The sequence below is a fragment of the Phyllopteryx taeniolatus genome, chromosome 23 (assembly GCF_024500385.1).
Source record: "Phyllopteryx taeniolatus isolate TA_2022b chromosome 23, UOR_Ptae_1.2, whole genome shotgun sequence".
In the NCBI taxonomy this organism is placed as follows: domain Eukaryota; kingdom Metazoa; phylum Chordata; class Actinopteri; order Syngnathiformes; family Syngnathidae; genus Phyllopteryx; species Phyllopteryx taeniolatus.
In genome coordinates, this window is record NC_084524.1 from 59,230 (window position 1) to 81,500 (window position 22,271).

At 47.8% G+C, this 22,271-nt stretch overlaps 2 protein-coding genes across 17 annotated transcripts in view; one reads left to right on the top strand and one right to left on the bottom strand.

Annotated features, from left to right (window-relative positions):
• Positions 1-22,271, bottom strand: part of si:dkey-172j4.3 (diacylglycerol kinase delta) — a 37,647-nt gene that overhangs the window by 14,917 nt on the left and 459 nt on the right. For 2 of the 14 annotated variants that reach the window (XM_061763284.1, XM_061763280.1), the window contains exons 1-4: positions 13,143-13,774; positions 11,887-12,127; positions 11,212-11,351; positions 10,550-10,657 (exon numbers count right to left, since the gene is read on the bottom strand). In XM_061763284.1, coding sequence (XP_061619268.1) covers positions 10,550-10,657; positions 11,212-11,351; positions 11,887-12,127; positions 13,143-13,238 — 585 coding nt within the window. In that variant the 5' untranslated portion in view covers positions 13,239-13,774. Of the gene's footprint in view, positions 1-10,549; positions 10,658-11,211; positions 11,352-11,512; positions 11,846-11,886; positions 13,778-17,288; positions 17,337-22,271 lie in introns of those variants that run through there. The other 12 variants (XM_061763283.1, XM_061763287.1, XM_061763288.1 and 9 more) reach the window with 12 other exon arrangements.
• gpr185b (G protein-coupled receptor 185 b) lies at positions 17,379-19,609 on the top strand. Of its 3 annotated transcripts, none has more exons than XM_061763312.1 (2): positions 17,379-17,736; positions 18,543-19,609. In XM_061763312.1, the coding sequence occupies exons 1-2, from the start codon at positions 17,730-17,732 to the stop codon at positions 19,607-19,609; spliced, it is 1,074 nt and encodes a 357-aa protein (XP_061619296.1). In that variant the 5' UTR covers positions 17,379-17,729. The 3 variants fall into 3 exon arrangements, with proteins under 3 accessions (XP_061619296.1, XP_061619294.1, XP_061619295.1); XM_061763310.1 differs by having other exon boundaries at positions 17,379-17,619; XM_061763311.1 differs by lacking the exon at positions 17,379-17,736 and adding an exon at positions 18,217-18,330.

Genomic DNA, 22,271 nt, shown 5'->3' on the forward strand with positions numbered 1-22,271 from the left:
TCGGGAATTCTCCTCCTCAGGGAATATACTGTATAGGCTTCGAGGCCTACTCCAAGTCAAACGCCGGCAGAGATTCCGTTAATGACCGCAGAGAAGACGTGGCGTTACAACAAACATGTCTTCGTGGCACTTTGACGCTGGCATAACGTTGGTAAACTCATTTGTCTCCACGCACGATTCAGTACGCTGTGAACTTTTCACTTCACACACACTCAAGTTTTTCCAGTCACAAGCTGAATGCAAAGTCAAACTCGCGCCAGCCTGGGATGTCGGAGGGGCACATGTTCACATTGCCCAGCGGGGGCCAGAGAGAGCCAGAAGCGTGGAAGAAGTGTCAGACAGATAGAGAAAGTACAAATATTTGGGAGGCTTGAAATAGACACGCCTTGCATCAATTGTCATGCGCAAACATGTTGCTCTGACCACTAACACGGGTGCACCGTTAAAACGAGGCGTGGGAGGACTTTGCACCATGGTGACCACATCCTGTCTCATGCACCCCCATGCGTTTATTTATAGGCACACAAACACACACACGCACGCACACAGGCACACACGACTTGTACAGGAAAATAAACTGATGAGTGTTGCTTCTGTCACCCATGCACACACACAATCCCTCAAGTTTAGCCACGTTTTGTACTATTAATGTGTTTCTGTACGGGGATTCTGCCTGTAGGGTTAATGCGTGGAAGAACACAATCTCCTGCTAGTGCCGGGAGAGGAAGGTGGCGGTGGCTCATCCGAGCATACGGTTCAAATCTGGCTCTGGTCCTGCATAATTCCATGCGCGCAAACACACACACACACACACACACACACACACAGGAAAAGGAAAGCGATGACAACCGCTTTGCATGTTGTGATTGATGGTGACATGACTGGTGCTTGCAATAATGCAAAAAAAAATAAAAAATACAAATAAAAATGGGATTTCTATCAATAGCTGTCACATAATTTCAGCCCTTATGCACTAGGGTTGGGAATCTCTGGCATGAGGTCGATTCGATACATATCTAGATACACAGGTAGCGATTCCATTAAAAAAATGAGTCTATACGATTCAATATGGTAGCGATACTATTCTCGATTCCATGCAGAACAAATGTGATAGTTAACAATTCCACATGTAGATGCTAATCATAAAGAATCTTAACTTGATTGAACCCAATTCTATAAAATGACATTTGTCTAAACCTATTTGCAAACATGTAAAACACCACGTAACCCTGAGCATTGTTGTTTTATGACTGTCAAGAAGAAGAAAAAATATAGACCACAACAATACAACAATTTATTTGGAACTTTTTCCTCTTCAAAAGCATTTAAAGAGCCATAGGGGGGTCTCGCACACCTTCCCATTCAAGCCAGGACCGCCACTGCACACACGCACTGTACCCCCCCCACCTCCACGCTCAGTGTTGACTTGACTGCGTTTTTACAAAAGTAACTTAACTACTGAAAAGCTATTTGATGTTGAAATAGTGACGCCATGGAGAAATGTAGTTAAACTAGTAGTGTCACTAGTATCCACCACTGCTGTTTGGTTGTAAACACAAAAGTTACCTGCGGAGCACAGCGCGACACCTCTCGAGATGAAAACCTTAAAGCCTCAGGCAACTGATTCCTACCCGAGCGATAGCCAGTCCACAGCCCTACAATCAATGTATCTAAGGATTACTGGCGGATTTTGTATCGATAACGGAGTCTGCTACTGAGACAGTCGTATCTCTCACCTTTACGAATGGATATCCGGTCGCATCGGTTTAGCGTTCCTAACCCTATTACGCACCCTCATTGAATGATTTGGGACGCAATGATTAATTTTGGACCTAACAAATAACTACCATTTGTTTTAAATACTTTTTCAACTCATGAGTGTACGGGCTCGGGCATGACAAAAGTAGCACACATAACTCTCCGCCTTCACCCCTCCATCAGCATCCATTCTGCACTAAAATCAATATTTTACAGCTCATTCCTTCTCCTCCTCCTTTACCTCACTTGGATCTGAGCCTGAGTGGGTTTTCCACCCAGATCGGTAGCTCTCCTTGATCCTCTTAATCATTGCCTGTCAAAGAAGTGCTCATTTAATTGCCATTTGGATTTCAGGTTCATTTACACTCAGACATCATTTGTTGACACTTTTGGAGAATTATTAATGACATGATTCAGGATTATTGGGCCTTGGCATTCATTTGCTCCAACACTCAGAAGACTCGTGCTGCTACTATATACTGTAAGGTGGGTCACAACCTGGTACCCACGCAAATAGCTGGACACATTTCCTTGAGCCTATATACAAATGGGTGTGTGCCGTCCAATTCCGTCTGACAGGGTAGACAGGGAATGTGAATTGCACAGCTGTAACAACAAACTGCTGCTTACACATACGTGTGTGGACCCACACACGCACGCCCGATATGGGGGTTAGCATGAAAATCTCTGAGCAAAAGCTCTTCCCAACGTGGTTACCTGCCACACTCCTCCCTCCGCTCCAAATATTTGATGAGCAGAGAGGCCTTGCACGGAAGGATGTGGTCGCTCGGTTGGCCGACTGTGAGCGCTTTGCAACTGCAAGAGATTTGTGCACACGCCGTCCTCGTTACCCAGATTGCACACTCGAAAGCGGTAACGTGTGGGGGTTGAACTGTGCCAAAGCCTGCCTGCGATATGATTCACTGTGTCTCCCCACAGGAGCTTTGCGACTCAGGAAAGACACTAGGAACGCCACATAGGGTCCTCTTCAAAATACTATTTAGTGTTGCCTGTCAATATTGGCCGTCATTCGGGTCATTCCAAATTCACGGCATTGAATCGATGGCAACTGGACTGTTCTGGCTGTCTTAGAAGATGTTTCACCGCTCATCCAAGCGGGCTTCGTCAGTCCGGAAACTTTTATTGCTGTCAAAGCCTGCACAAGGAACTACAAAGGCCAAACCAGCCTAAACAGAACATGTTAATTATTAGTATGACTCACGACTACACTACAAGTCAGGACAATGTGACAGGAAACACACACACACACACACACACGGAAGCATCACAAGTGAGAAATACTCGTTTTTAGTAGCGTGCATCTCTGTATGTGTGTGGCTGCTTGCGTGCGTGTGCATGTCTTACTTTGTCTTTTCGTTTTGGTGACACGCAGCCAAAGCATTCCAATCGCTGACAAATTACAAGCAACGATCCCCCCAAGCTGAGAACAACAGCACACTACGACACCAACGACTTGAAGACCTTCTACTGCAGATTTAAAAAAGGACACTTTCACGACGGGCAGGACACAGCAGGTGAGGCTGGGGGAGGCCACCTCATCCACACGCAGCATCAGCACTGGGGCGCCCCAAGGTTGTGTCCTCTCTCCGCTGCTCTTCTCTCTCTACACGAACGACTGCACCTCAACGCACCCGACTGTCCAACTCCTGAAGTTTGCAGATGACACCGCTGTCAACGGCCTCATCAAAGACGGCGTCGAGTCTGCGTATCGACGGGAAGTGGAGCTTTGGTGCGGCCGACACAACCTGGAGCTGAACACGCTCGAGACTGTAGAGATGATCGTGGACTTCAGGAGGCATCCTTCGCCACAGGTGCCCCTCACGTTGTCCAGCCGCCTTGTGTCAACCGTCGAGACCTTCGAGTTCCTGGGAATTACAGTCTCTCAGGACCTGAAGTGGGTGATCGACATCAACTCCGTCCTCAAAAAGGCCCAGCAGAGGATGTGCTTCCTGCGGCTTCTGAGAAAGCACTGCCTGCCACAGGAGCTGCTGAGGCAGTTCTACACAGCGGTCATCGAGTGAGTCCTGTTTTCTTCCATCACAGTCTGGTTTGATGCTGCTACAAAAAAGGACAAACTTCGACTGCAACGGACAATCAAAACTGCTGAAAAGATTGTCGGTACCCCCCCGACCCACCCTTGAGGCCAATTATATATTACTCGTGCACTCACTGTAGTAGTCTCGCCACGCTGCACTATTTGCATATCTGTTGTTGACCAATACTGGCCACTCATGCCAGAGTAGCATTTGCTCCATTTGCACACTGATTGAGGAGTATCTGCAACATTTGCACAATCAACATTGTCCCAGATTATCGCACGACTCGCTTGAAGTCTCGGCGCCCTGTGCACAATGGTCATTGCGCCGGACTATTGCCATATTAGTCATTCCAACTGCTCTAAGTGCTAGAGGACTCTGCATCTTATTGGACAATTGTCAAAAAAAAAAAAAGTATTTGTACCGGATAACGAGCAACCCTTTATTGCTCAGTGACTGTTTTTGTCTATGTCTTTATGTCTCCAAGGTGTTCTCTGTCCATTGACCGTCTGTTGTCGTACTAGAGCGGCTCCAATTACCGGAGACAAATTCCTTGTGTGTTTTTTGGACACGCTTGGCAAATAAAGATGATTCTGATTTTGGCCAGCAGAGGCCTGACAGAAAGAAAGAGCGCGCAGAGTCTGAACTGACATGGTTTACAAAATAATAATCGTAAGTAATTGACATTATGCTATTCTTGAAGGAACGCTATTTTTGTTGCCCAATCCTGACAAAGCTAGTTGTGCTGTAGCTCAGATTGCAAACAGTTGCGTGACAAAGTTGTACTGTTAATCTCCATTAGGTATCAAACAGGAGATGGAGGGAGATCGATACGCACGCACACACCAGTGATCGATTACACTCATTGGGACATCTCCAAAAACAGAGAACAGCGAACATCAGGCTGCAGCTCATTAGTGAAAATAGAAACACACAACTATTACTGACTGAGAGCACACACCTTTAACGCACACACAAGTGCAGGAGCTGTTGTTCTGTCCTTGTCATTAATGCATTTTCAAAGCGAGTGTCACTAGTTTGACACAGGCACTGAAGATAGCTCATTAACTGTATTTTAGTTTCATGCGGGTGCACTTTCATTAATGGCCCGTTGCAGGCTGAGGTCTTCTGGGAGGAGAAATGACGGGGCGTGACGGAGAGGAAAAAGACAAAAAAGGAGAGACACTAGGGGATGAGGAAAAAGAACACGTGGAGAGTAAAAACGGACATTGCAGCAGCAGCAGTAGAGGGACAAAACTAGGACAAGAAGAGAACACGAGGAGGACAAAAAGCAGACCACGGCGGGCTGTAGGGAGAAAAAGCCAGGAGGCGCAAGAAAAGTCAACTGACATCACAAGACCGGCATTCCGCCATCATCTTTGACATCATCCCACATTCAGGCGTCTTATTGCTTGACACCATGCTGCGTTCGGGCATCTAATTGCTTGACATCATGCTGCGTTCGGGCGTCTTATTGCTTGACACCATGCTGCGTTCGGGCGCCTTATTGCTTGACACCATGCTGCGTTCGGGCGCCTTATTGCTTGACACGATGCTGCGTTCGGGCGTCTTATTGCTTGACATCATGCTGCGTTCGGGCGTCTTATTGCTTGACACCGTGCTGCGTTCGGGCGTCTTGTTGCTTGACACGATGCTGCGTTCGGGCACCGTATTGCTTGACGCGATGCTGCGTTCGGGCATCTAATTGCTTGACATCATGCTGCGTTCGGGCGTCTTATTGCTTGACACGATGCTGCGTTCGGGCGTCTTATTGCTTGACACGATGCTGCGTTCGGGCGTCTAATTGCTTGACACGATGCTGCGTTCGGGAGTCTTATTGCTTGACACGATGCTGCGTTCGGGCGCCTTATTGCTTGACACGATGCTGCGTTCGGGCATCTAATTGCTTGACACGATGCTGCGTTCGGGCATCTAATTGCTTGACACGATGCTGCGTTCGGGCGTCTTATTGCTTGACACGATGCTGCGTTCGGGCGTCTTATTGCTTGACACCATGCTGCGTTCGGGCGCCTTATTGCTTGACACGATGCTGCGTTCGGGAGTCTTATTGCTTGACACGATTCTGTGTTCCAGCGTCCTATTGTTTGCAACGATGCTGCGTTCGGACACCCTTTAGCATCTTAATGGACATTTTGCACTTTACTTAATGCTATATGGAAATGTTTATTCCACAAGTCTCTGCACACTACTTTCCCCTCCAACACCATCTCCTCCAATCGCCCCCCCCCGAGTTATTGACCATGTCGTTGTACTGTGACTATCGCATCCAGCCAAGGGCGTAACTCAAAGCCCGCACACAAAAAGACACACAGGCACAGCGTCGGCCATCCCACACACTGATGTGTGCGCTTGTTTCGCCAACCCACACGCACACCTATAACTCATCCTTATCTTGGCTGCAGTTGACACCCACACATACATTGGAGCGAGGCGAGCGAGATGCGGATAAAAGTGAACGAATGTGGTGAGGCCAAAACATCTCTGGGAAATTTCTAACCCTTTCTGACACATTTATTGCAGCATCAGCATGAGGAAAGAAAAAGAGAATCTTGGTCTAAAATGCTTAACGTCGCTTAATGTCTGAAAACTGCAGTCAATTATCAACACACTTTATGTGGACATCTCTACATCTGCTCACTCCAACCTCTGAAAACGATTGACCCGATATTTTGGATTTTATCGACGTTAAGGCGTTTTCCCCTATACAGAAAAAGCTGAACCTCGGTTAATGATGAAAACACTTACCGTCCATAAAATCCATAATATTAGTGCTATCTGTCAGATGTTTTTCAGAGATGGGAGGGGTCATAAATAGAGACGTCCACATCAATTTGGGTGAAGATTGGTCGCAGTTTTCTGACATTAAGTGACTAACTACTTTCCTGTAGTGAGTGTCTGTGGAGACAAAAACACTTAACGTCCATAAAATCCAAAATATTGGGGCGATCCTTCTGATATTTGTTGAAATGTGCACAAGTACAGAAGTCCAAATTAATTGGAGTGACGATTGATCAAAGTTTTTGGACAATAAGTGACTTCAAGCTTTTTGCGCTTACGTTAGAGCTATAATACGCAAGTTCTGTCGCTCCCTACGCTGGAATTCAGTATTACAACAACAGAAAACATCGCTTCGATATGATGTCGGGGGTCCCTTGTATGTGAGGATTCTACAACACTCTCCAACATTTTAATTCTGTTTTGAAGGACGGCCAGTGCGGGAAAAAAGGTGCATTCTTTGGAAGAGGCGATTGTTCTAAATCCACTATTGCTACGTTTTGTGCATGCCTTTCTTAGACATTGCTGAACTTTGTTAATTTTACATCAGGCACTTTGTTGGGCAGCTAAGGAGTCCTGGAGAAGATGTATGAATTTCGCGGTGGACGGAAGTTACTCTTTTCTCTTATCGTGGAAGCTGGTCTACATTTGTGATGAAGATATAAGACGGAAATATTTCAGGCAGTACAATGCAGTCAGAGTCATTTCTTATTATTGCTGCATTCGTGCATGCATTGGTCAGTGCGTGTATTTTACGTCAGGCACTTTGTTGGGCAGCAAAGGGGTCCTCGGAAAGAGTTTTCTTTTGGTTCACGTCTATTATTATTGTTATTGTTGTTGTTGTTGTACAGAAACAAACTAAAATAGATACATAACATAAAATAATATGTTTATTAAGCTTTTTACAAAAGACAAGGGACTGCGCTTCACCCATTGCTAGGTCAAATGGTGCGCCACTCAGTGGACCAGTGCAGGAAATGAATTGGGCATTCACTATAAAACTATAAAAGATTCTTCATTCATTTTCGACACCGCACTTGGGTCGCAGGCATGCTGGAGCCTATCCCAGCTGACTCGCTGGTCACATATCAACAAACAAACGTTCACACTCACATTCACACTTACGGGCAATTTAGTCTTCAATGAACCAACCGTGCATCTTTTTGGGATGTAGGAGGAAACCGGGGTACCCAGAGAAAAGAGAAAACCCACGTAGGTACGGGGAGAACATGCAAACTCCGCACAGGCGAGGTCGGATTTGAACCCGGGTCCTAAGAACTGTGAGGCGGATGTGCTAACCATTTTTATTTGTATTTTATTTTTTTTTTAATTAAAAAAAATCGAATCATGAAAAATAAAGCTAAAATGTTTAGAAGGAGCTGCTAGACTTAATCAGCATTGTGTCATCTCCTCTAGTAGTGGCTTGGGTGAAAAGGACTTAATTTTCTTTATTTCATTTTTTACAAGAACTAGTTCTATTCTGCAGGTTTAAATGTTTGACACTGCCCCGAATCTTGGAAGTTGTGTGCAAAGAGGTCATTTGCAATGGGTTACGAGAAATGGAGTTCATTGAGCTGGTGACCGAGGAATGCACAAAGCATTTTTTGGAAATTTCTCATGGTGTGTCGACTCAGATTTCTGAGAAAAAAGTGAAGGATTTCCGGAGCTTTTGCCAGCGGGTCAAAAAGACAATTGTGAGCTCGACCGGACGCGGTGTTATTATACAACTGTGTCACTATGACGGCAAAGTACGCTACCAAATGAACCAAGACTTTTTTTTTTTCTTGCGTGCGTAAAAGGCATACACAAAACCATTCAAAAGAGGAGTGTCTCGGACGTCTCGCATGTCCCTCATGTGGAAAGCAACATGATGTGTTGTTGTTTGCGTGTGTGGGACACGAATAAAGGCCAAACGCACACCTACACTATGAGAGTAAAAAGCACACGAGGAGAACAAGAGAGAAGCGTGTGAAAGCTTATGTAACGGAGCCTGGAGCTAGCGAGCGCTAAATTTGAAGCGGAGGAGGTAGAGGAGGAGGCACTCTCTCATTGGACATGATCGTACTAATAAGAGCATGAGTATTAATCAACCTCAAACAGGCCGAGCGTTAGCCGCAAGGCTCCAAGGTCACATCAAGGGGAGTATGGCGGCGACCCGACAGTCGGTGCCGAGACGGGCGGGGCCGTCCTATGCTAAAGGACGCGGAGTGAACGAAATAAAACACGGCGGACGGTTCCGTGAGGGGGTAACATCTTTCAATGGAGCCACCAAAAAACAGAGCGACGGAAAGATCTCATCTTTGATGACTAGCACAACATATGTCAGGCGACCCATGAATCCGACAGGGGAGAAGACGTCAAGGTATCGAAGAATTAGCACCTCTCTAATGAGTGCTGCGCGCTAACGAGTCGTCGACGGGCAGCCGACATAATGAGGGTAGGCGCGGCGGAGGGCACGACGGACGAAGAAAAGGCGCTATGACGCGCGTCCAAACGGGAAACGCAAACCGTTGCGGCCCCCATCCAAAAGAGGGCGTCTCTCTTTCTCGAGATCACGGCGCTGTCTTCGAGGTCACGTGACATCACGAGCGTGTTGAACTTAGAGAAACTCTCTTCATCGAGGTCACGTGACATCACGGGCTTGTTGAACTGGGAGCGACTCTCTTCCTCGAGGTCACGTGACTTTGCGAGTGTGTTGAACTTGGGGTGACTCTCATGGCAATGGCCAGCGGAATCCCATGTCTCTGATTGATCTGAACGTGATGTGCAGTGAGTGGTCAACGGTAGTCATCGATAATAATCTCGACTTGACCCAATGACGATGGGCCGAATTCACGAACCGTACCTGCGCATAGATTAGTGGGTGAAACTTGAATATGTTCGTACTTGTTTTTGTTCATAGAACCTCCTCAGAGCATGCACACATAATGCCGGATCAGCTTTTGAAAATAAGTCAAACACATTTACCCAAGAAGCACAATGTATTGGAACTGCAGTCATTTAGAAAAACAATAACAACTTTGGCGATAATAACTCAAACCAGAAATTTGCTAATGGACAGAGTGCCCTAAATAACAATGAAAAGGACACCTTTCATCACTTTTACTCTCGTTCCGTTCAAGCGCTTGCACAGTATGTGCATTTACGTGTGCGTGTCCACGCTGCGGCGGTCTGCGTGCAGTCCAACGTTGTCACTCAACGAGCAGGAAATGTGACCGCTCGCTATTCCTGCTCTTTTTTCATGGCTCCAGTATTCTTTTCTAATCCCTACGATGGTTGAATTGTGACGCTATTAAATTGTTTTTGTATAGATATATGTATGTTTTGTGCCACATACTCCCTTTTAACTCGGGAATTAATAATCATTAACATGATAATTGGCTATATGTGGTCGGTTTCTGAGTTTAGCAAGCTTTCCGATGATACCCACTTTTTGAATACAGTTATTGAATAAAGTTATTCAAGTTTTGGATCAGCCATCTCTTGTGACTTTAACCTCCCGCATTGACTGAGCTGCGTCTGATGGACGTCCTTTTATAGGGAAATGGGGCCGCGGTTTCTGCAGAATGGCGCTCGCGGGCACAAGATGAATTCTGATTCATCAACGTACGCACAGAGGTGCGAAGAAAATTGGCCGTTGCTCATGTGTCACACATCTGATGGTGATTTTGCGCATACACTCAACTTGTGTGCAGAGTGAAAACTTTTCTACGCATTTTTTAGTGAATGAAGCCCACTGAGCTCGCCTGAGGGGAGCACGTCTAATGGTGGTTCACTCAACGTATTCATGATGAAAAGAGATCACGCTCATGTTTTACAGTAAGACCTCACACCAAGGGCGCAATTACGATCTCAGCCGGAGGAAACGGCACGAGTCCCACTCTCTCCTGCCGCCTAAATGACTTTGAAGCGTTCCAAAAGCAACCGGTTCCTCCTACCTTGGCCCGGATCTGGCCTGAAGTAGACACTTTGCGGATGAGCTTGTGTGACGTCTCCTCTTGCTCACCGTCGCTGTCGGAGGACTCGTCTGCCGCATCCCCGGTCTGCTGAACCACAAGAAACTGCGAATGACTGACGGGCCGTCATTTTGGCTCTTTTATTGACCCCGACGCAAACAACATTTCGTTTTTTCCTCTCTTTCTCTGTTTGCATTTGCTTATATTTTTTGTTTTGTTTTACTCTGCTCTCTGCTGCCAGGTCGACATTGCAAATGACACTTTTCTCGACTGCCATACCTGGATGGATAAAGGTTAGATAAATACAATGCATCATACTGTAGCCTGTCAATGTGCTTGAAGAACATTTTTGCAAAACCACAGGAGGCAATTCCAGCCTTCATCATGCATCACACTGAGAGCTGTTTCTCATGGTTTATGTATCTGCCTCACTCATATAAGTAGCTGGAAGGGAAAAAAAGGCCGCCGAAATCGGGAAAACCACAAATACATTTTGTAAAAGGAATATATGCCTGGAAGTGTCATTCCAAACTGAGCATTGTGATATTGACCATTTATCGCTTTCTGGGGAAGTAGTCTTTTGGTTTGCAGCTTTCTCAAGGTGTCCCTCCCTTTAAATCCAAGTCTTAGCCAACAGGACTTACAAGAGGTGTCCTCTCGGGGTCCGCTGGGGCCGACTCGCTGGGCTCGGCCACATACAGAACGTTGGGGTTTAGTTTGGAAGCCATGGCGGGGCACGGTTTGGGCATGGGGGAACACTTCGTTAATCTCGATCCGACACAAACTGCAGAAGAGGTGACGAAATCAAGCATCAGTTGTGTTCACCCTGCATTTCACTTTTACTATGTGTGAGCTTGTGAGTCTCCTATCAAATACAGCACACACAGGCACATACACGTAAAGGCATGCACACGCAAACACACCAGTGCACACAAAAACACACACCTTTTCCTGTACAGCAAGTTCCTCCTTTTTGTTAATAAGCAGAACGGCCCTTTAGGATGGCAACATATGTGGTGGTGGCGATGATGATAATGACGACGACGACGACGACGACGACGACGACGATGATGGGCAAAGACAGGAGGAAAATGAGGCTCGTTGCATTTGTGGCTGGCCGGTCCGCGCGTGCGTCCGATCCCCCATGCCGCTCTGCACGTCGAAGGAAGGAAGGAAGGAATGAAGGAAGGAAGGAAGGAAGGAAGGCGAGCAAGCGGCTCGTTTAATTGCCCCAATCAAACGCCGTCGTTCGTCCGCCCGTCAAACGAGAACCGTCAGTTCGACATCACGCCGTGAAAGCGAGGCCACTTTCGGCTTACCTTCGCCCGGCATGCCGCGCGCGCGCGCTCGCTCGCTCGTCGGCCGGTTCCGAGTATTCGGCGCCTGGCCCTCTCCTCCTCCTCCTCCACCTCCTCCTCCTCCCCTGCAGCTCGGCTTCACAGCCGCGGTGGTGCTCGCGGTGCCGGAAACGAGTTGGATCAGGTAGAAAGAGCGGAGGGAGGGACGGAGAGAGGAAGGCGGGAGAGAGGGAGACGTGGAGATGGCAGCCAGCGAGGAGGGCTAAGAGACAGTCAGATTAGGAAGCTTCAGTCGTTGCGGTTCCGAGGTTAAACTGTTGAGCGCACACGCGCCCACAGCAATCAGATGCAAATTATTATTAACCCTCCAATTACCTGCACATTTCCTGACATCTTTTATCCATGGGCTCTGTTTGACCCCAGCAATTTAAACCTCCAGAAAGTGATATGTCTCAGATATAGCCTACAGTAGTTTTTTAGCCCATGAAAAGATGTTGGTGCACATTCTGGTGTCCAATATTCAAGTTGATGGAGGGATGTCACACCCATCAACACTAAGGACATGCCACGTTGCTGTCATGACGTCCTTAAGGACATTTACATTTGGTACAGTTCTGCATAAAAGGGTTGTACATACATATTCATCACACATTTGGTGACGATTGTTGGCTCTTAGTTGGCGGAGGTCAACTGAGTTCACCCTAACAAAGGTTAAGATGCCGTTTTTGCAAATAAACATCAGTACAGGCCATCCTTTCGTGTTGGGTTAGTCTGCACGAAGTCAATTCATGAAATCGTGAGGTACACTTGAGTGACGAGCACACATATGGTGCTCGCTTGACAGCATTGGTGCATTCTACTCCATCCTGTGGTTGCCCTTAACAACAACAAGATGAAGCAGTAGGAAGAGGAGATGATTTTCACTGCTTTCAAATCTTACCTCTTTTGGTGCAGAACATCCATCCATCCATCCATCCATCCATCCATCCATCCATCCATTTTCTGAGCCGCTTATCCTCACAAGGGTCGCATGAGTGCTGGAGCATATCCCAGTTATCGTCGGGCAGGAGGCGGGGTATGCCCCGAACTGGTTGCCAGCCAATCGCAGGGCACATTCACACTCACGGGCAATTTAGAGTCATCAATTAACCTAGCGCGCATGTCTTTGGGGTGTGGGAGGAAACCGGAGTACCCGGAGAAAAAACCCACACAGGCACGGGGAGAACATGCAAACTCCACACAGGCGGTGCCGGGGATCCAACCCCAGTTCGTTGTACCTTGTCGTCGCGTTCCAGCATTCCTTGTTTCCACGTCACAGACTCACAGTAAGACTTGACCCCGTTCCGATGATCGACCTCGCCTCTTTGCCTCATGTTTTTGGATACTGTTGCCTTTCTTGGATTGCCTGCCTGTGTACCGACCTATGCCCGTCTATTAAACCTCTCTTTTTGGAAACTGTCATTTGTTTTGGAGTCGTGCATTTTTGGGTCCTATCCCCTGTTCCGTTCATGACAATATTTCATTGAATACACGACAAAGACAAGATATTTCATGTTCAAACTGATAAACTTCATTGTTTTTAGCAAACAATAATTCACTTTGAATTTTATGGCTGCAACACATTCCAAACAAGCTGGGAAAGGGTTATGTTTACCACTGTGTTACGTCACCTTTTCTTTGAACAACATTCAATAAACGTTTGGGAACTGAGGACACTAATTGTTGGAGCTTTGTAGGTGGAATTCTTTCCCATTCTTCACAGTCCGGGGTCTCCGTTGTCTCCGTGGGATGTTCCAAACGGGTGTTTGATGAGCATTCCTCAACTTTCTCAGTCTTTTTTTCCACCTGTCCTAGCTTTTTTGGAAAGTTTTGCAGCCATAAAATTATACGTTAATGAATATTTGCTGAAAACAAAGTTCATCAGTTTGAACATTGAATATCTTGTCTTTGTAGTGTATTCAATGAAATATAGGTTGAAAATGATTTGCAAATCATTGTCTTCTGTTTTTATTTATGTTTAACACAACGTCCCAACTTCATTGGAATTGGGGTTGTACGTTCCATGGGCCAGCACTACTGATTGTGACGGCCCTGTAGGGGAAGATTAGATTAGCATGGCAATACGCAGAAACTCAAATCCGAATGGACAAACATGGACTCGAAGCAGGGCAGCCTAGAGAAACCCTAGCAAACGAAGAGAATAGAGTGCTGGGGAAAAACTTAAATGAAAACAATGAAAAATAATTTAGGTTGTAAATGTAAGCCAGTGTTTGTGATAGGGTCAAGTCAGCACAGAAGGCCTTGACGGCCCTGACTGGCCGCCATCGGGAATACCATTCTGAAATATTCCAACAAACAACAGGATCGAAGACCGAAAACTACAATGCTACTGAAAAATACCCTAACCCAAAAAGGAGAAGACGTGGGTAACGTGGTTTAGGAAGGTTGCAATGAAGGACCACACAACTATGAATCATCTGGGAACCAGGGATACAACCAAAAGCAAAAGTTTCAAACCAATCGCTCAAAACCAGAAGCAAGACAGGATGCAGAACAGCAAACGGCAGTCGTCTCGGCAACCCTCATCTGGCGTCGGGGGCTGATTGCAATTTGCATCCACTGCACGTCGTTGCTCCTCTCGCCACTTAGTGGTTAAAAGTCAAAACGCAGGCAGGAGAGCCAACTCACAGGGAAACAATTCCATTTTAACACCACAACACACACCGATACTAAACAAGGAGACCATATGGTGTAAATAAGGAGCTGCGCATGGATTTTAGTTTTAGGAATGATCGCTTCATTGACCGTGTCCACACATAAATTTTGAAAGGTCATTAATGAACCACAGGGAACAAAGGCTTATCGAGCCGCCGATTAGCGTCTCGGTGATAGATGAGAAGACGAAGGGATGCAGCAGTACAGCTTATTTGCAGGTGGGCCTGATGTGTGCTGCTGTGTTGCCACCGAGTGATGCCTTCCACCAATAGGGAGCGACACTTCTGAAGGGGAGACATATTTTTCCTTTTGATCAGCGAGACAGACTAATGTCCGTGAGGAGCAGCTGCTGGGTGGATGGGGACCTCACCGAGGTGCTCCTCCTTTGGACCTCCATGGCCACACTGTGCTGAACCCATGGAAGTGTTGAAAACAAGGAGGGAAGGAAGACCCATCCCCGTCCACTCTTGTGTCATCTATTGAAGCTATGAATACCACTGTTTGAGTAATCTGCTCGTGGCGGCCATGTTGATCTACAAATGCCGGCCAGGCTGCACGTCAGCACTTGATGGAATCCACGAGGACAATTCAATAACAATAACACACGCAGAGTGCAAAAAACAAAGACGCTGCTGTGTGTTGGACTGGTCGGTGTATTGATTACCATGACAACACGAGATTGAGGGAGCAAATGGCGAGCGTGGCGACCTTCTCCAGACAATGGCAGCGCAGCTGTGTTTGAAAGCAACTTGAACGCAACGAGGCTTCCGGAAGATTCCAAACAATGGACCAGCAATGATTGGACAACAATTGATTGGTGCGCTATGTTGCTTTTAGCACTTTGACACTCAAGTTGCAAAAGGGTCCCCGAACGCCATAGTCGCGCAGCGGGTCGACAAAGAGAAGACGACAAAATGGAAGCTTCTGTGTCCTCTTCCAGACGAGCATCTTGAATGGCCTCCATGGCAACAACTGCTGCTCTTGTCACGTGACAAGGAAACCAGCCACACAGGGAGCGTTGCGGACACATAAAAGGACCACTCACTTTGTCAGTCCAGTCGCACGGGCATCGCGGTCCTGGACCGAACGGCGCCCTGCGCGACGGCCGGCAATTGCGCCCCTTTGTTGCCAATTGTCAAAATGAGGACGGCGGTGGGGTGCTGACGGAGATTTGCGTCCAAATTACATAATGTCCATAATCTATGCGCCCTATGTGACACCCGTCAAGTGCGACCCCCGGTTGTTGTTTATTTTCCTAACGTCTTCAAAGTGTACGGCCAACGTCATGAACCCTATTCATAGTCTTCAAATCAGCGACCTTTCTAGTAAAATGAGGAAAACAAAAGCCAAGTGCATAAAAAGCGACAAATTGTCAAAACGGTCTGCGTTCAAACGGACTTTTCCAAAATGTAAAGGTCCCATACTTTGGCTATTTAGACCGCCATAGACTGATTCTCTAACATGGACTTATTATAAAAGTGTCAATTTCATTTTTAAAAAAAACCCACTTTGGTTTGTCCAGAAAAGGGCCCACTGACAGCTACTTCTGTTTAAACCCAGTTTTGTATCCGCGTTGTGCACGTTTGTTATGTTGACAGTACTGGCTCGGGAGCAGAGAGGGAGGTGGAGATCTTCCCTCGTGACGTAGATGAGCTTGAGAAATTCCAATGAGCTGATTTCAGTCCTCTCGGCAGCTCAGGAATGCGTCGGTGATTCTAATTCATATTTCACATGTTTACGAAGAGCCAGTGTTACATCTCAAATACTAGAAAAAGTTGGTTTGGTAAAATATGGCACTTTTAAAAGAATGCTGGTTTTTGGTTTCTTTTTCCAGATCAAGACCACGTTCTCATTCATTGTTTACAACAAAGTCATTTTCTCGGAAGATGTGGAGTGACTGACTTGTACGTTTTCTGTATGCGGGCTTCATGTTTAAGGATATTTACGTGTAGTGTACTGACTAAAATGTGTTGAACTGTATTTGTTTGAATTGCTGTTGTGAAAACTAGTTAAAAGTTGGTTTGGTTCTTTGTGTGGATGGATACTGGGCTGTCCTGCGTTCCGAGGGGTCTGTGAACATTTCAGGGTTTTTCTTGTTTTAATGATTGATTGAATGGGTGGTGCGTCCAATGGGATTGGGGGAAGGAGGTGGGTCGTGGGGAAGAAGAGTTTTTTTGGGGGTTCTGGACCTGGTTTTCCACGCGAACGGATTGGTTGGTTTTTCCACGCGAACGGATTTTGACTGTTTTCAACGCGAACGGATTTACTCCTCAACGCCACGGGTCCTGCCTGCTCGACGCCACCGGGCTGCCGCTTCGACGCTACGGGATCCAGTCGCTGTGCCTACTGAAGCGTTTTGAGGGCGCGTTCCTACGCCAATCGGTTTCGGTTTTCTTTTCCCCAGTGAACTGAGGGGTTCAACGGTTTTGTGAGTACTGCCAGTGAGGGCTACATACGCATGCTTTTATGTGGGCGTCACTGAAAACGTTTGTCCATTTGAGTTTGGCAGCACAAAGCAACGATGGCATTGAAATTGGGCTTGCGGGTGAGCGCTGCACCAGATTGCATAAACTCCTGTGGCGACATTTAAGAAAGGTCATCCGGCCTAATAATGCAATGTTTAGTCGTGGCTACATTTCTAGGATCAGGAATTTCCCAATAACCTTCTCCGCAATGTTCTGGTGCGTCATTGTGTGCGAGGTGCATACCGTTAAATATTTCCATATCATCATCATCATCATCATCCCTGTGCGCCGAGGATAAACGAGGCCCACGAAGCAGCGTGTGCGCTCACTCACTGGCTGGTTTCCACCCCGCCTGGCGTGATTCACGATGACGCTGGCCGGAGGAGAGTGCCGAAGAGACTTGAGTTGACGTCACGAGTGTGGAGGAGGGAGGATGTGGATGCGGCGTGAAGACGGCAGTCTCCTAACCGTGCCAGCCGAGCGCCCAGGCGTACCATGCTAACTGCCTCGATAAAGAGGGTGCAGAAGAAAAAGGAGAAGAGGAGGAGGAGAAAGAACTGCTGCTTTCCTGCTGGTAATCTTCTTCCTTTTTTTGCCCCCTCAGTGCAGTGTGACGTGCACTCCCATCTCGATCCCACAAACCCCTACTCCCCGCCTCTTCCGCTCATGCACTGCTGCAGCTGAATGAAAGGTGACTTCTTCCTACTCTATTATTATGACTATTATGTATGCTGTTACTGCTGCTGCATGTCCAACCCTGGTTTGCTGGAGGTGACAAACCTGGAAGGCTATTTTGGACATTTTTTTTTCTTTCTTTTTTTTTTTCTTCTTCTTCCTTTCACTGCAGTGCTGTGCACCCCGCAGCCCAAGTGTGGGTGGGGTGGTGGATGTGATGTGGTGGGGGGATGGTCTTTGTCGGCGGCGGTGACCTTCCAAGAATCAGACCGAAGAGGGGGAGGAGCGGGTGGTGGGAGGGGGGTGGGGGGTGCAGGTGGCTAGCCTTTTTTCTTCTTTTTCTTGTGAATGGAGCGTCGGATAGTTTTTGGCCCGCTGAGCTAAAATTAGCCAGATTTTCTTTTTTAATTCCCAGACTGCATCATCATCATCATAAGAAGATAATGATTTAGAAGGGCTTCTATAAATTGCATACACGCGCAGCTCGAGCATCGCGCCTGCCCCAGGACGTCATGCACCAATTTTAGAGGTGCTCTAAAAATAGAGTTCGTTGATAATGCTTGCCCGGGCAGGATGAGGAACAGAAGTCGTCAGACGGAAGCCTTTGTCGGTATGTCGATTTGTTGTGTGCGTTCAAATGGAAGAATGACTTGTGTGTGCTGCTTTTAGTGAATGAGTGACCACATGAATGAACGAGAGGATGGGGACGGGGATGAGGCGCATTGGATGTCTGCCTCCTCCATTGCATTTTTCCCCAATCCCACCATGCTTTTGGCGGCAGCTTCTCAAGCTTCCCCCCTTCCTTTCCACCTCCTCCTGCAGTCATGATCCTGACGCCGGCGGCGGCGGCGGCGGCGGCGGCAGCCATGAGCGGCCTCAACTCCTCCTCCGTGGACCCCGTGGACGCATCCACATCATTGTCGCCGTCGTCCTCGTGGGGCCTCTCGGAGGAGCTGTCCAACTCTTCCTGGGAGCCGGCGGTGCGGATGACCCCCGAGCTGCAGCCGGCTGCGCCGGAGGTGAGCCTGTGGCACATGGCGCTGTGTGTGACGGGGACACTCATCTCCTGCGAGAATGCGCTGGTCATCGCGGTGCTTTTCTACACGCCGACGCTGAGGGCGCCCATGTTCGTTCTGATCGGCTCGCTGGCGGCGGCGGACCTGCTGGCGGGTCTGGGCCTCGTCTTGAACTTCGTCTTCACCTACTTGGCGGCCGGCTCGCCGGAGCCCGTGAGCCTCCTGTCGGCGGCACTGCTGGTCTCGGCCTTCTCGGCCTCCGTCCTCAACATCCTGGCCATCACGGTGGACCGCTACCTGTCGCTGTACAACGCACTGACCTACCACACCGAGCGGACGCTGACGTTCACCTACGTGATGGTGCTCTTCATCTGGCTGTCGTGCGTGACACTGGGCCTGCTGCCGGCGCTGGGCTGGAACTGCCTGCGAGACGAGTCAGCGTGCAGCATCTGCAAGCCGGTCACCAAAAGCAACGCGGTGGCGCTCGCTGTCGCCTTTCTGCTGGTCTTCGCCCTCATGATGCAGCTCTACCTGCAGATCTGCAAGATCGCCTTCCGCCACGCGCAGCAGATCGCGGTGCAGCACCAGTTCCTGGCCATCTCCACCACCAAGGGCGTCTCCACGCTATCGGCCATCCTGTGCGCCTTCGGGGCGTGCTGGCTGCCGTTCGCCATGTACTCCATCGTGGCGGACTCCAGCTACCCGGCAGTCTACACCTACGCGACGGTGCTTCCCGCCACCTGCGGCTCCGTCATCAACCCCGTCATTTACGCCTTCCGAAACCCGGACATCCAGAAGTCGCTGTGGATGGCCTGCTGCGGCTGCGTCCCTTCCAACCTCTTGCTCAGACCGCGGGCCTCCAGTGACGTGTAGCAGAGAGAGGCGGCCCCTCGCGTCCGCAGAAGGTCTGCGGCGGGAGGTGGGATCCCGCTGCGGGAAGCCCTCCTCGACGACCTCGGGCGAGCGTCTCAGGAATAGCGTCTCTTTGAAAGTTAGGGGGTAAAGCAATGAGAGCAATCCAGGGAGGAATGGTCTTTTATTTGTCAAGCAACTTTGCCCCACGGACAAGGCTTCAAGCGTGGAATCATCTGATAGCTCCGTTAAGTTCCATCTTCCTTTAAGCACATTCGGACGCGTCCAGCAAAAGTAACAACAGCACAACCAGCATTTACCCAAAGGAAAATAAAGACAGACAGACAGACAGACGGAGAGGGATAGCATTCGTCTGACGTAAACGCAAGGGTTCCTGCGTGAGGGAAGCATGTTGACGGTGTCGTGGAATTCAGCACCAAGGAGAGCGCCACTGCCAACGAGCGATCGGCTCTTCTTCGGCATGTCTCGAGATTGCATCAAAGGGTCTTTTGTCAAATGCCAATGTAGAGGAAATGAAATGATGTGGTTGTTTCACACACATACACTTGATTGGCTCCAGTGATTCTCCTCGAGCCATCAAGATTTGTGAGTTTTGCAGCGAGAAGACATACAGTCTTCAAAAGTGGCAGGAGTGGGAAGAGGTCGATGACCTGGAGATGATTGGCTTAGGGAAAATGGTTGGTGAATACAAAACCAAAAGTGAATAGCGCAGGTTGTTTGTGTGACGACAAGGAACCCTTTGAACGCTTTCTCCCAAATTAACCGCAAGAGTAGAACATATTCAACTTGCGCACATCTCGGCGTCTTCTTTCGGGTCTTGTGGCCTTTGTGCACCATTTGCAATAATCAATCTGAGACAGAAGCAGAGGGAGGTGTGCACAACTTACAAAGCACTATATGAGATATAAGTATGGCTGCACGCTGCAGGACGATGGTGCAACACTGCTAAACGGAGGTAGCGTAGCGAAAACAACTAATGTTAGAAATAAAAAGAAACCCTACTTAGCAGTTGACACGCTGCTGCCACTGTGAGTAAAGTTCCTCTGGTTGCATTCTCTTTTGGCTTCAGTGCATTAGTCACACAGTCAAATCCTTTGCTTTCTCTATTTCTTTATTCCAGAGAGGCAAACTGGCCATGACCATCAGCGATGAGACTTGAGCTTAGCCATCCACCTGGTCCGGACCTGTTCGATGTGACACTGAACTGAGCTAAAGATTACCTCTTTAAATGGAGTATCCATAGAGGAACCGCACTGAACACATGACTGTCATTCATTTGTATTTGAATTCCAGATACAACGTGGCTCAAACACAGTCCCTTTAATGACCGAGCGAATGAGCGTTCCACAGAAGCAAAGCTGGCTGTGAAGTCAACGTAACCATCAATCAACTCTTCTATCCGAGATACACACGAAGCTGTTCACACTTGCAAAGGAAGCTAAACATAGAACCGGACAGTACATGAAGTAGCTTGTGGCCATTTGTAATGGCAACATGATTGTTCAGGGTAGCTTGATGCCACACAGACAACAATGATGAATGAAATGTTCCCTTAGCAACAAAACCTTGGAGGCGGAGGTGTCGTGTACAAAAAAACAACAACTATATCAAAACATTCTTGGGAAGGTGGTGAAAACTTCACATACATCCCATAAGATATCGTTTGTTGTTTTTCGCCATTATAATGAATCACTGTCATCTATCATAGGGTGGAGAGACCACTCGCTGTGTGTACTCACACAGTCAAACGGAACGAACTATCCCCCATCACCAAATGTCACTGTTAAAACACACACACTCACACACACTACGGGATAACGAAGGGTTATATTTCTTATGCAATGCTGTACAGAAATGTCTATTTTTGTAATGTTTGATCAGGACACGACTTTGGGGACACGTTGGCTGTTGTTCTTCCTATTAACGTTTGACTTATTTCTTTTTGATTGTGGGACAAATGATGTATCAGAAAAACGTGCCCTATTTTCATTTTGATTTTTACGCGGCTGTCGGACCAGAAGCGCTCGACCTTGGTGTCATCCATTGCTCGGCGTCAGCGGTCTTCTTGTGCATCACGCACATTTACGCCACATTTGTCGTGTCTGAAAGCGCGAGGAGCGGCAGGTCGTTTTCAAGGCATCCTCCCTCATCGTGTTCCGTAGTGCTAAAGGCACCTTCCCTTTCCTGTGCCTGCTTCTTCCCATCCTTGCCTGCAGGATGCAAGTCGGTCAGCCTGGCTCTAAAAATAATTTTCCTGAAAGCAGATCAGAAGGAACGCAGAGGGAGGAAAAAAGAGGAAAGTCACGTTCTCATTTCTTCCTCATTGAGCTACTCCGATTGAAGAGTTGTTTTCATAACATTTTGTGCCCTTTTGGGGGTATCCCTAAAGCGTCCAGCATTTCCGCATGGGTTTCAAACCATTGGGGTTCAGGATACCAGCGCAAGAAGTCACTTAGCCGGTCCTACTAAGCTTAGGTCTTGAACCTGAGCGCAATTCAGGATGTCCAGATGCACCAATCAAGAAAAACAACGACAGAGCTAATATTTGGACCGAGTATGGCCTTCATTGATGATTATTATTTTATGTTATCCATGTTGTGTGTGTGTGTGTGTGTGAGAGAGAGAGAGAGAGAGAGAGAGAGAGAGAGAGAGAGAGAGAGAG